The following is a 14,762-nucleotide window of genomic DNA, read 5'->3' as shown; positions in this document are numbered from 1 at the left end:
AGCTCTTGGTGCATTTGATTGGGACACCAGATTTTAAGGTCTGTTCCTGTCCATCGTCTGTCAGTGTATGTCACTTTCCTTTCTTCCTGTCTCATTTCTGCCACTTTATTCCTTCTTGCCAACAATCATCACAGGCCATGCATCAGTGCCACCTGCCTGGCAACAGCAAGCAGGACATGGAGCTGAATTCATCCCTAGCTTGTAACTGTATTGCAGTCAGTGGATGAACTTAGTCCATGGCATTCTCTGATGTGAGTTGGCTGAAGGGGTTGCTAGAGAGGGACTCGAAGACAGACCTGCCTCCATTATCACATGGGCTATGTAGGATGCATCTTGGTTTCTGATGTCTCTAAAGCCCTATCACTGGACTGCTGTTGCCAGCTATGGTAGGCTGATATCCTGGATTCCTTGAGACATGTCAAACTGGAGAGGATAGAGCCCTGCAGAGAATACGCTGTAGGGAATAATCCTGTTTGGGATTAACTGATGAGTTAACAGATTCTCATCTTTACCTTTCGTGATTCTCTCTCTTCTTTTATGCTTACTGGTCTAATTTAAAATACACACACCAGAAGCAGCTGATGCAGTCCCCCTGTGGAAACTTTCTGCAAAATTTTTCATTCTCCAAAACACATTCTGCTTCCTCTAATGCTTTTTTCTGTCTTGATTTTTTTTTTCTCTTGTTCGCTGTAACTCGGGAGTTAGTATGAAAACACGATTTGTGTCTCCTTGCTGGTCAGCCACCACCTTGAAGTTCTAATCTTCTGTTTGTGACGTGAACAGCTCCACAGCAACCAGGGGGTGATGTCGCAAATGGAGGATTTTGACTTCAGCTGAGGGAGTAATGAGGAGAAATACATAGAAATTGATCTGATGTGGAGCCAGAACAAATCACGAAGGAGTGTCGTCTTCCACGCTTTGTGGGATGCCTTTGTCATTAGCTGTTTAAACAGCTCATTAAATGCATTTGCTGACATCATATCTACAGCCTTGTTTTCAGTTCCAAACTCTGCCAAGACCTATTCACAAAGAAAGCATGTTTTTGTCATGTAAATTACCTTTTTAATCAAGGTCTGTAGACACCTACTGGAGTAGATTTGTGTAGATGGCATCCCACTGATGTTTCCAGGACTCCTGGGTTCTAGTCCCAGCTCAGCCACTGACTTGCCATGTGACCTAGGGCAAGTCATTTCACCTTTCTGGGCCTCATTGGTCCAAGTGGAATGAAATGCAAGTGTAAAGTAAGAGCATAAGTAAATCACATTTTTTAAAATTCTGTTTTAATACCATAAGGAGCTTAGTGTAACAAAGGGTTAGTAAGTCTTTAAGAACATAAGAATTACCTGGATCAGACCAGTATTCCATCTAGTCCAATATCCTACCCCCAACAGTGTCCAATACTAGCCCTTTCAGTGATAGGTGCAAAAATCTGCACATAAACTGCCCCCTCCTAGCCCGTAATACTCAGGCTGGCATGTGCCCAGAAGCAGGAGTGTGCCTTCCAAAGCCCTTGTCTGTGGTTATATTGTTTGCTATAACAACTCTGGATATTCTTGTTGTTCATATAAATGTCCAATCCTTTTTTGAATCTCGCTAAGCTTTTGGCCTGAATTCTACCTTGGGGGCCATGAGTTCAGCAGGCTAATGCATGAACAAATATTTCTTATAGATTTTAAACATATTCCCTTTGTTTCATTAAACATACTCTTGTGCTATGGCAGAGGGTGAGTTGCAGAGCTTGGTCTAACTTCTCTAGACCATGATTTTGTATACCTCTTACTGCATCCCCCATATTGCTCTCCTCTCGAAGGTAAACAGTCCCAGTGTTTTCAGTCTCTTTTCACATAGAAGTTTGTTCCATGCTTGACAATAGTCAAGGGAATGGTTACTGCAGCTACTTTTAGTCAGAGGCACTAAAAAATTCCCAGTTGCTCTTAGCTATAAAGCACCAAATTAACTTGTATGGTCTTGTATAAATAATAATAAGGCACTAAATAGCTAATCAAATTTCTTTCCTCTTAAGTATAAAAATACTTAAAGGGTTATAAATAAGTATGTATGTGTGTGAACACACACGCACCCCTGTGCTTTCAACACTTTCGTCCTTCGTTCCTTTCCAAGCAAGGCAGACTGCATCTTGGTCTGTGGGAGCTTTGTCTGTGGGGAAAGGATGGCAGGCTGGGTCCTTCCCGTGATGGTGAATTTCAGCATTAATCGTATTTTCACTGCTAAGTGATAAACTCCACTTGAAAGGCTGAGCCAGCTGTGTGAATTGTGCCTGTCACCCTCAGAAAGACTTGTTCTAAGATTTAAGGAACAAATTCCATTTTTTGAAATAACCCTTCTTTTCGAACATATTTCTTCTTCTTGTTTCACTTTTAAAAAAAAATTCTTGTTTGCATTTTTTTGGAAATCAGCTGAGGCCCGTTAAGCTTGCTGCTTTCTTCCTGCCGCTGGAGGGAAAGTCACAGTTGCTCAGTGCCAGGGCTTCTGCTTCTTTGCCTTTTGGCACAAGGCTCTCCCCAGATGAGATGTGCAAGGTTCTGTCTCACCGGCTTGGCATGCCAGTCTTCGCCCAGCAGCAGATCTGTATTTTGCTAATTTAAAAAAGAAAAAAGTCCATCCTTTTGCCTCTGGGTCAGTGTGCTAATCTGTGCCTCCTTTGGCAATTCCCTTTCCATACAGGTGTTTAATAAGTCATGACCTGCTGTGGTCAGGTGAGGTGCTGAATACCCTCTGCTCAGATTTAAAGTTGGGGAGCTGCAGGTGCCCCGGACTTCACCGGAGAAAAGCTTTCTCTAGGATTAGATAGATTTTTATTACTATGTTGTTCATCACTGCCATAGAAATAAAGGAGAGCGACATTGCTAGGCCTGTATCCCAAAGTTTAAGGGATGGCCATGATACAGACCATGCAAATAGCAACTCTCTCCCGCTGTTTGTGGGATGAGGGCAAAGCTGATCAGCTGCAGGTCTCTGCTCTAATGATCTGTTAAGGCAGATCTCAGATGATTATGTGACAATTTTACACACCTTTTGTTTGGTTTTCCCTTCTGTAGTGCCTTCTCTCCAAGGATCTGTAGTCCTCACAATGAGGATGGGGAATAGCTGTTTTAAGCGGGGAGGGGGAACTGAGGCATAAAGAGGTGAGGAAACTTGCTCAGTCCTGGTGAGTTTCTGGCAGAACTGGGGATGGAGCCCAGGAACTCTGATCCCTGTGTTTAAATACTAGGCCGCAAATTAAGAGTGGGCTCTTGGCCTCCTAGCTTGCTGGTAATGCTTTCTTGGGAATTGAATGCGGGCATCCCCAGTTTAAGATGTGCCCCTGAGCTGGCTGCCAGTATGGCTGGATTAAGTCTTGCTCTTTTTCTTCTCCCTGTTTCAGAGAATGCAGAAACGGGCTGAGAGATTCAATGTCCCTGTGAGCTTGGAGAGTAAGAAGGCGGCACGAGCAGCTCGGTAAGTCTCTGCTTGGAGCGCTGTCACAATTTTTTTATTTGGTGGAAAAATGCTAGACTCTTGTCTTGTTGACAGGTCATACTGACATGGATCCTCGCCACAGCTCTGTGTGTGGGGATCTGGGGCAGCACTGGGGATTGAAAGTCTCTGGATTTTTGAGGCATGTAAGGAGGAGGTGAAAGCTGCTTCTTAACTGGATTGCCTTTCGGGAAGCTGCTTACCTGAGTTTCTGGAAGGCTTTGCCCACTTTGTAGTCCTTGTTGCTTGCCTAAGCATCTCTCGTCCTAGTACATCAAAGCACTTGTCAAATATTAACGATTGAAGCCTCACAACCCCTATACTGGTGCCTTCCCTGACAGGAGAGGGAAGTGGTTTTTTATCCCCGTTTACAGATGGGGAAACTGAGTCTTGGGAAGGGGCTTGGCCAGGATTATTATTGACAGAGCTCAGAATGCAAGATGGGAGTCTTAGAGCAGAAGCCTGCGAGTTAACTGCTAGGTAACATTGCCTGGCTGCCCTCCTGAGTGTCACAGGTGGCTAAGGCAGGGGAAGATTGTGCTCAAAATATGAGGCAAGTGTTTGGTATTCAGCACCTGGACTATACTTTTAAACCTGAATTGCTAGCACTAGCACAGCATGCTTTGTGTATGTAATCCGTGTCACTTACCTTGGTCCTAAAATACCAGGAAATTTATGCTGCCTACTCCCTGTGATGTAGAATAACAAAGGGAAAGGTGGTTATTGAGGGGCTTTGAGGCTGCTTGTATGGAACAATGGTGCTGATGTTAGCTCTGCAAAGTTTTCCATTTTGCAAAGTAAATACAGCAGTAATCACTACAGTCGTAGCATTAACTGGAAGCTAATCCCACCCAAAGATCAATTTGTCTCAAGTGCCCTCATGAAGAATTTTTGAAGGAAACGCTCCCCCTACATCTTATGCTTGGCGACTCAGACGCTTTCCTACCCTATAGTGCAGCTCTGAGTCTCTGACAAAACTCTATTTACTTTCTACAGGTTTGGTATGTCCACAGCTTCCACTAAAGGTAAGCAAATCAAGTAGAGCTAATCTGTAGAATTAACCCTTCAGCAGATATTTAACGCTTCCTATACAGAAAAAGCCAAATGGGACTTCGTGGTCTTCCAACTGCTTGTGTCCCTTTCCCTAGTGATCACCAGAATCAGTGAGCTGGAAAAAACCAGGATAGGAAATGGAAATGCATCGTCCTTGTCCTTTTTCAGAGTGGCTCTGAGCTACCTAGTCCAGTGTGTCTTTCTTGTGTCTAAACGTGGCTAGATGCTAACAGCCAGATTTTTGTACAGCGCCCAGCTGCCATGAGCAATCATTGGGAGCTGGGCTACCTTTAAAAATACCACTCTTAATTGTCAAAGCCCTCTGCTACCTCACAAGAGGGCTATCTGTATTTTTACGTATGGGGAGATGGAATCAGGGATGAAGTGACTATCTCCAAGGTCACACAGCGAGACAGTGTCAGCCAGGATTAAAATGGACTTCAATTCCTGGCACTCTCACTTGTGTTCAGCTCACTAGAACATGAGGGATACCCAGCTAGTTCTGTTCAATCACGATCCAGTGGAGATTGCTTAAACTACATCTTTGCCAAGGGGGTCAGAGAACTCTGTTTAAAACTGTTCTTGCCATTTCTGATCACTGTGTCTTCCCCTTCCCCAATCTCAGGTCTGTCTGCAGACAGCAAGCCTACGGTAAGGAATGCTTATTGCTTATAATTATAGCTGATCATGCCCTTTAATCACAATACCAAAAGTGTTTAGCTTGTTCAGACAAGTCTCCATCCCCAGGAGTAAATAGTAAACCCCCAAAACAAACCAGGTAGGATATGCATGAGGTTGCTTAAGGTTATACAGGCATTAAGTTTGCTAGGACCCCCTCCTCTGTGCAATATTTGGCTGCCTCTCTCAGCTGACTGCACTCCTGGATAAGCTGGCTTTAGAACTAAATGCCTGAAGGAATAAAGGCAAATATTTTATTAATATTGCATGTGAGCTTCCCGCTTGTGTGCCTGGTGTTCTGTCTTTGGCCTTTTCGCTTGAACTGTTATATGCATTGCTCCAAGAACCTAGATTCTGTACAGCCTCCTGTTTTCCTACAGTAAATGACCCTTTCTTTCTAATGTCCAAATGGTGCACTATTCTACCTCAGATTTCAACTGGAAATGTAAGTTCTGAGCTGCGTGGGTAGCCTGTGTCACGGAGTTACCGGGCGATGCTCTGGAACTACTCCATACGAAGCCAATCAGGACTCTGGGGAAGCCTCCTGTCTCTGTGCAGACTGTTTCCAGGGCAAGAAGCTTACACAGCTTCGACCTTCCTGGGGCTGACCTCGGAGCATTCAGCATCCCCTTCTCACACCGTGGGCTTCCCGCAGCAAGTCCGCACAGGCAGGGCTCCTGGGGAAGCCAGTGGGCCCGCACCCCAATTCCGCAGTCAGACGTGACTCTCAGCCAGCCAGTAAAACAGAAGGTTTATTAGATGACAGGAACATGGTCTAAAACCGAACTTGTAGTACAGAGAACAGGACCCCTTAGTCAGGTCCGTCTTGGGGGGCAGGGAGGCCAGAGCCTCATCTGGGTCTCCCTCCATTTCCCCAGCCAGCTCCAAAGTGTAACTCTCCAGCCCCTCCTCTGGCCTTTGTCCCTTTCCTGGGCCAGGAGGCCACCTGATCTTTGTTCTCCAACACCTTCAGTTGACACCTTTGCAGAGGAGGGGCCCAGGGCATCAGTTGCCAGGAGACAGGGTGTTGGCCATTCTCTATGCAGACACCATCGCACTGGCCCTCTAGGGCTCTGTAACAATCACATACCCTTATCCCACCACCTAGATACTTAAGAAATGTCTAGGGGAAACTGAGGCACCCACACAGTAGTCAGAGAAAACATTAAGAACATTCCCACTTCTTCACAGTCTGCTTAGTACCTTGCTGCTTGATCATGGTAAATTATTGGTGCAAGATGCAACAGAAAGCTAATTTAAGCAAGTTTGGGGTCTAATCCAGGTTTCTCTTGTACTGAGTGTTTTTGGAAGATGTTTTGCAAATACTGCTCAGAAGTAGGTTAGCGTCAGGGACCCCATTTTCTTCCATGGCACCACATACTGTAGAAGACTTGTCAATGAAATCCAAAACTGGGATTCATTAGTCTGTGGGATACTTCCCCAAAGGGAAACCCTATTGCTTGTGACCTGGGCAAAGCAAGGGAAAATAACTTGACATGGGGCTTGACTAGATGTGTCCTAGTAGTTCCTGAAGAGTAAGAATGAAACACAGTGGTTACTGAAAACGACAGGAGTTGGAGAGAGATGGCTGGTGTGTTTGTCTGAGAGGCAGGAAGTTTCCTTCCATCGTGTTAATTGTATCTGGCTGCTGAAGGAAGAGTACTAAGTTCATTTGATTTACAGTAAAAAAAAAAAAAAAAAAAAAAAAAAAGGAAACCGTTGAACGAGCTGGTCCTTCAATGGGAGAATTCACCATCTGTAGCATTGTCCTTTGGGCCAATACTGGAGCTTTAAGAGATGCCTGTTAATGAAGCTTGGGAGCAGAATACAGCTCTCTGGAAGTTCTTGGCTGCTTCATTTGGGGCACAGTTTTCTGCCTTGTGGCTCTTCTTCCCCTCTGTAGCTGACAGGTGTCGCTGCTGAGTCTGCCGACCTAGCACAGAGAGGGAGTGCTCACAGGAGTGTCTCTCGCTTGACCACATTTTCCACAGACCCATCAGAATGGGCTGCTCTGTCCTGGGACCCTTCTCATGGGCTGCCCTCTCCCAACCACAGTTGGTCTTTTAGTTTTCCTAATCTTACAGTTCAAGTGACAATGACTTAAACGTTAAACTGTTTCCTGTGTCTTTGTAGGTAAACATGGATAAATTAAAGGAAAGGGCTCAAAGATTTGGTTTGAATGTCTCTTCAGCCTCCAAGAAGGTAAGGTGCATTGGCCTCTAGGACACTGTCTGCACCTACAGATTAGCACAGTGCTCAGAATAGTGAAAGTTCTAAGTTGTCTTGCTTCCTGAGATTTTTACCGCTTGTTGCTGATACAGGGCTCCATGCATCACGCCACATGAGGACTCTTGTCAGCATCATTTTCCTTACCCCCAGTCCTTTCCTCTCTTTGTTTGGCTGTAATTTTGTTGGTTTTGAGGAAGCCTGACTGCCAAGGCCAGGCTGGTGGATAGAGGGCTTCCTTCCAGGGGCTGTCAAGATAGTCTTCATAAAATGTTACAAGTGGGAAGGAGAGACAGTTGAGGAGTCTTTATAATTGCATTGTTTTCAGGCATTTGACTTGTGTTCTATAGGTGGTAGACCTGATCGGTCTTCACAACTGATCTTTTTCCGCAAGGTAATGACTTCCCTTGGGATGAGAGGCTCCAGAGCTCAGTTTGAAAAGTGACTCAAAACTGTAATGCATCAAATGATTGAAAATGCCGGACAGAGCTCTAGGTCCCCTTAGCCATTAGGTTCAAAGACTTGTGTGTGTGCGTGTGCGCGCACGCACAGGATTTGACTGAGCGCGTCTGATTGGAACTACAGCGAACGAAGCACAATTCCACCTTGCCTGGAGAGACTGGATCTTTTTGGTGACAGGATGTTGAGTGAGCTGGGAAGGGCAATATACATGTCAGGAGGAAGAGGAAGAGTGTGGGAGCACAGGCATCATCACCAGTACAACAATCCCCTGCACAGAAATGTTCTGCAGTAGGAGAGATTAAAATGAACAGGGGAAAAGAGCTGCATCTAGTCCTGTTTGGGGGAGACAGATAGAAAAGAGGGGGATCAGTAATACCCTCTTACATTGATACAGCAGCTTGAATCACAAAACATCAGACAGGAATAACCTTCTCCTCCTCTGGGGTGAAGTGCAACCTTGATTTACCAGTGCACAACGACACTGCGCAGCACTCTAGGACAGGAAGTGAAGAAAAATCTTGTCCATTTGCAATGGCTGTGCCAGTGGGGTTTGGAAACCCTTCTTCTCTCTTTGAAAGAATGTAAGGGGATGGATTTGTCCTCTTCCCTCCACCACTGATATATAAACCCCCTCTTTCTCATGGGGTTTGTACCGTGGACATTTTACTGCATCTGTTTCTTCAGCAAGTCAGAGTGAAATGCCAGACTCTGCAAATGTGGAGCCAGGAAGTTCAGTGATGTAGAAAATAATTGGTGTTGGAGGCCACTGTTCCTCCCCCACACATCCCTTTGGGGGTGGGGGAATCGGGCAAGTGCATTAAAGCTGGAATATGTGGAAGGGCAGGTCAGGGTGAGAGGCTGCTCAAACATCATTAACCCTGTCACTAGGAACTGTTGTTTTTCAGGAAGGATATATGCCTTGTCAGCGTTCATGGCTGCAGCTTGTAGATCTGGGGCTTTGTAATAACACTCAGCATTTCTGAGAGGGCCTTCAATGGTTACTCTTTGCTCCAGAATCTTGAAGAGATCGAAAGCAGTCACGGGCTGCACCTGATCTGAATGAGTGCTTTACAAACATAAATGACAGGCTAAGTTCATTAATGAACTGATCTCCTTCTACAGATGGTGGCATACCAGGATGGGGAAACGACTTGCCCAAGGTCACAAATCCATGGCAGAGTTAGGTCTAGCATCCAGTTTGCCCGACTTCTAGGCTTGTGATTTAACTCCAGATGCCGTCCTTGTGCCTTTTACAAAGCAAGGTGTCCAGCAGTGATGGCAGCCTTTGCAGTGCTATGTCTTTTTTTTGTTTCTGTTCCATCAGGAAGCTGAGTTCATAGGCTTAGCAGTGGCTTCTCCCACTGAGCGGAACACACTCTCACATTCCTGTGAGGAATATTATTGGTTACTTTAATTAGCCTGTAGTATTGTGCTTCCCACCTGGGTGTTCTTTATAGCTTTTCATTACAGAGGAGCCTGGCAGTTGCTAATGTTTACATGTGCCGTGGCAGGTTTTTATACCCTGCGTAGCAGCAAGAACTTTACAATAAGCCATTGTCTCCACAGAGCCACACTTCATTTCCTATTCAAATTGGTTTGGAAGAAGGGAAGGGGGGTGGGGTGGGGTGGGGTGAGAGAATCATTGCTTAAGGGGGATTTCAGACCTGCTGAGAGAAGGGAGCAAATGCAGAGCTGCATTAGTGGCTGAGAACTCCTCTGTAGCTTTGAACCCCCTGACTAGCCCTCCAGGGTGAAATCTTTCAAGTTTAAAATCCTCTTTCTCTCCACCTAAAAGGGAGGAAAGGCCCCAATATTTCAGAAGGGACCTAGCAGGAAAAGGCTGATTTTGGCAGAACAGAGGGCAGGTGCTTGCTTGGGTCTTGGCGGTACAGGCCCATCAAATTAACGTTCAAAATAAAATCAAGCACGCGTTTATCTCCCCCTAGTACTAACCCACCCTCCCCATCCTCTCTTGTGAAGCCTCCTGTTAAAACACAATTCCTCTGACCAGAAGCTGCCATCCCTTGATTCCTACTTAGCCCATACACACACTTGTAAATTTCCCTCTCCCTGTAACACTGGGAGCTCTTGGCTCCCCACGGGCTGGAGTTATAGCTGCATGTTTTATAGGTAGGCTTCGTGGTAGTTGGTGATGCCGAAGCATTTCTCGAAGGGGTTGGTTTGCTTTTTTTCTATAAAATAGCCTTGTAAGTCTCCTGCTGAGAGTGTTGCCACCAAATGTAAAGTCAAAGCTCTAGGGATAACATAAAAGCACAAAGCCCCCCCATGCCCTGCATTGCATTATCAAATACCTTTCCCTATCTGAGCAGATGACCAAAGTAATTGGCTTTTATGCCTCTCCTTTAATGTGGAGGTCTCAAACTGCCTTACAGACAGTTGGCTGATTAACCCTCAGCCCCATGGATGTTGAGATCAGATAGATGAAGTGACTGTTTCGAGGTCATGCACTGAGTCGGGGCAGTATTGCAAATCGAATCCAGGAGTCATGAATCCTTGTTCCCTACTCTAAGCACTAGAAACACTCCCTCCCAGAGCTGTGAATGGAAAAAGGGAATCTTGACTCCAAAGTCTCTCTAACCGCAACGGGGTGTGTGTACACACATAGGTTTCTACCCATTACGCAGTGATACCACGTGTGGGAATGGTTGTTCATGGTACAGAGAGTACTGTGATGTCCAAAACATCAGGTTGTGATGACATCGAGTTAGGGTGGAAGAGGGCAGTTGCAATGAAGAGCGCTTCTATGTATTCTACATCTCTTTTTAGAGATATGGTCAGCTGGGGTTAGAGTGGGGAAAACTGGAAGGCAGGACTTCTGGGGTCCATTCTCTGCACTGACACTGATTCAGGTAAATTGCTTCACCTTTCTGTGTCTGTTTCGCTATCTGTAAAATGGAATGAGAACTTGGTCATCTCCTGTGGCTACTGTGACGCTTGTGTAATGCCTTTGCAGTGCTTTGAGAGCTCCATAGACATGCCAGCTTGGTTATTAGTCAGCAGTGATGGAAGGCTGCACTTTTTGGTGGAAAAAGTCGTCTTTGTGGTTCGGAAGAGTTAAATAAGAATTAACATAGCTACCAGTCACTGCTCCGGTTTAATTCTCTTTAATGAGGGTTTATTTTACAGGTGGCAGATGAGAATTATTGCACTCATCGTTTGAGATTAGGTGGACAGAGCTGGCAGGCTGATTATTTCATGACGTTTGTGTGATATTGAGGGAGAGCAGGGGTCAGGAGCCCAGCAGAAAGTTTGTGTGTGTACAAAATATCTAAATGAGAGAGAGAAAACAGTTGGCTTAATTGTTTGGCTTCCAGCAAGCTTATAATAACGTGCTGAGGAGGAATCCTTTTCCTGGAGAATTTTTCTGCCTGCAGGCCAGTACCTCCTGCCAACGCTGGATGTGAAAATATTAACCAGCAAAGAAGGGGGAAAATGCTGATGTTGGCAGATCAGGAAGGAGAAAACTACCTGAAAAACAAGCCCCTTCTAGCTTACCCACTCGGCATTTATATTTAATAAGACCAGCTTGGTGCTCTGTGACGTTGCTGGTAATTGTAAATGGTTTATGCTGAGCTAGGATGGTGTCAGGGCGTGAGCTTCACGTCAGTATTCAATCTGAGACTTCCTAAACCCTCCATCAGTTTAGGTATCATGTGAAGAATGAAGCTTCCTCGTGACCTCTCATATGGAGACAGCTATAAATCCACAAAGCTCAGTCTTCAGGAGCTCTGTAGTTGGTACAGGAGATATTAGGACTGGTTCCTGGCTCGTTTTAGCAGCAAGCTCCATTCCCGGTTGGGTCTTGTTTTTTAAACTTTCTGTGGACTCTCCAGCTGATTCCTAGACCTTGTTTACCTCTGCTCGTGTTGTAGGTCTTCCTTGCCATCCCTGCGCACAATCACAACCCTGTTGGCCCAGTAGCCTTCTCCTCTGCAGCATCTGGAGTAGTCTTAAAGGACTCTCTCAGATGATACCTGAAAACATCCCTTCTATCTTCTTCACACCTCTTAATTTCTCTCCTTCACTATTGTTTTTGCCCTCTGTAGTGCCTTGTGGTACAGTTTGTATAAAAGGTGCTACAGGAGAGTATATTCACTATCTGTGCGTGCGCACAGAACAAACGTATATACATATATATATAAGCGCATCCCTACACCATTGTGGTGCTTAGATCCATATAATAGCTTGTGTATATTCTGCACCTTTGAGCACCTCCCCAGTGTTCTGCCTGCTATCTTTTCCCCACCAGGACTGCTCTGAATATTCCAAACGTCTGAGCAGCTTCTTACGGCTGGGAGTTCTTAAAAACCAGCCTGCCACAGAAACGTTTTTCTTCTCGGAGGAATGGTCACTGTTCAGTCCGAGAGCACTACAAGGCATCTGGTACTTTTTGACATGGTGGGGCTACAAACTGGAGCTCTGCCTTTGAAAAGGAAATATTTTCAGGGGGATGCACAGTACTTCTTCCTAGACTTGAAACTCTCGTGATACTGGCTGTTTCAATCTTCTTATTTTTAGGTATTTAAAAAAAGTTGCTCTGGGTAATTTGTAGAGGATTTTCTGTTTCCCTCTGAGTTGTGTACAGTTGGGCTAAGAGTAACTAAGGCATTGAGATTTACAGGTGGGGGGGTTAAAAAAAGTTCAATTTTAAAAAACAAAACAAAATGCTAAATCATTTGAAAAATCTTTTGCCATAACACACAGTAGGTAGCGAAAGTGGCGTGGCGTAGAAATCTTGTGAGCCCTCATTTGGGTTGCCCTGCACAACTTGTCTTCATTGTGCGTGATCTGGAAGAGTCCCAAATTCACGCTGCTGAACCCCTTTATATTACATCACTACGTATATTAAAAAAGGAACCTCTGCTGTCTACAGTGTATGGGCATGAGGGAATATCTCTTTACAATGCCTGAGAGCCCAGTAATGGCCCTCAGCGTCTTCAGAAGCCACTAGAGCCCTGCCAGAGCAGCAGTGCTTAATGTAGTTAGCTCTTGCATGTTGTATACATTTAGTAAACGTTGTCATTTGGACCCAGTTGTTCCCCCGTGATTCCTTCAACTTAAGATGTGTCACTCTATAAGGCAAAATATGAATGTGGGGATACCACTTCCTAAATTAGGGCTTGTGGCTACACTTAACAGTTGCAGATTGTCTCTGAATTTTTTTAGCATATATATACTGTGTACTAATATTTGGAAGCCTTAATTTCCATAAAGAAAAGGAGTACTTGTGGCACCTTAGAGACTAACCAATTTATTTGAGCATAAGCTTTCGTGAGCTACAGCTCACTTCATCGGATGTTTTCCATGTTTGTTTCAGAAAAAGCTTGGATAGAATGCCTGTATGACTTAGTGTTCAGCTGTGTGTGTGTTTGTCTGAGAGAGACACACACACTTACACAACACCATAACTAGCAGTCTGGTATGTTTGCACCCCTTGCTGCTCCTCCTTCCCCCCATCCCCTTAAAAACCAACCTCACCATTTTCTAACTTGAGTAGCTGTGAATGCAGGCCTGTTGATTTAGGATAATGGGAAGTGACAAGGTGAAGAATAGTGCTGGCAGTCATGGAGATTTTAACACAAGGGTGTAGTAAGCTAGGCTGCCTCCTCCCCCGCCCACTGGATTGCTGGGAGAAGGAGTTTCTCTAGCTAATGGCCTGTACATGGCTGCGTTGATGGCACAGGCTGCATGGCTAAAGGAGGGCTGTGAGTGTGAAACATGGATTTGTTTTCCCTCCTGTAATAAGAATGCTTTCTAGTCTTTTACTTAACACTCATGTCTCCTCTCTTGCATGCCCACCCCCACCCCGCCAGCAACTTGGTCTCCATACGTATGATGATTGTATTTCCTAATTGCAGCCGCTGTCTGTGTGATCATTAGCTTTCTGTGACAAAGACCTGATTAGAAACTGGACTCAGGAATGGCGGGGAGGGGGCAAAAATATGTTTTCACATATTGGTTTGCTGCTAAGTTCAGCACCAGACCACCTCTTGGCAAAGGCCAGTAAGAAAGCTGTCAAATGCAGGCTAATACAGTGTGCTTAAAAAGAAATGCCCTCACTGATCTGGGCTGCTTAAGAATAGGGCAGGGCAGGACTCCTCAGGATGTAGGCATGAGAAGGAATAACTCCGTAGAGCTAGCATACACGTGGGTAATGTACTGGTTTGCCTGAGAAAGAAACCCAAATCCTAGTGGGGCTGTACCCTTAGTGAAACCAGTAAGTGCCTAGGTGCAAGGTGAATGTAAAGACTAAAACGATATTTATAGCTGATTTTTCTCATAAAAATAGCCTCACAAAAGGGAGTGTGTGGTGAGGCTTTGGAGAGGGAGTGAAGCAGTATATTAAACTGGCAATGAATACGGGGAGAACTACAACTTGCAGGGGGAAATAGAGGTAGATCAGTGGTACCCATGGTAAATTTCACACCAGTCCTGAGCCCATGTACCCTGGCTGGCACATAGTGGAACCGTAGAGGGAGATTTATGGTAAGTGATGAGTCCTCATGTGTCTCCCGCTGAAAGCAAATAGGCAAATTTGTGAAATCCAGAGCTTATCCCCTGGAGGATTTTCAAGAACTCCAAACTGGAGGGAATAGAATCCATGGATAGGGGTTGTAAGAAGGGACCTCACTGAAAGCTCCAGTTGTGGTGGGGGGGAGGGGGAGGCTGTGTGTGCTCCATTGATTATATGAGCTACTGTCCAATCGGTACAGGAACCAAAGGTAAGAAATTTTACCTTTTCTTTACCCAGAGTAGTTGATACATGGACTAAACTACTAAGAGCTCCCACCAGAGACCTTAAAAAAACCACATTGGTAGGTGTGCTTTGGGTGACAACTGCTTTA

General features: G+C 45.2%; 1 protein-coding gene across 2 annotated transcripts in view; it reads left to right on the top strand.

Annotated features, from left to right (window-relative positions):
* LOC102943794 (SAP domain containing ribonucleoprotein) overlaps positions 1 to 14,762 on the top strand; it is a 49,452-nt gene that overhangs the window by 10,588 nt on the left and 24,102 nt on the right. Inside the window, exons 6-9 of one of the 2 annotated variants that reach the window (XM_037884060.2) lie at positions 3,386 to 3,459; positions 4,474 to 4,502; positions 5,156 to 5,181; positions 7,342 to 7,410. In XM_037884060.2, the coding sequence (XP_037739988.1) occupies positions 3,386 to 3,459; positions 4,474 to 4,502; positions 5,156 to 5,181; positions 7,342 to 7,410 (198 nt within the window). The remainder of the gene's footprint in view (positions 1 to 3,385; positions 3,460 to 4,473; positions 4,503 to 5,155; positions 5,182 to 7,341; positions 7,411 to 14,762) is intronic. The other variant, XM_037884061.2, reaches the window with a different exon arrangement.

Source organism: Chelonia mydas, chromosome 20, assembly GCF_015237465.2.
Source record: "Chelonia mydas isolate rCheMyd1 chromosome 20, rCheMyd1.pri.v2, whole genome shotgun sequence".
NCBI lineage: Eukaryota > Metazoa > Chordata > Testudines > Cheloniidae > Chelonia > Chelonia mydas.
This window is presented reverse-complemented; position numbering and strand designations above follow the sequence as displayed.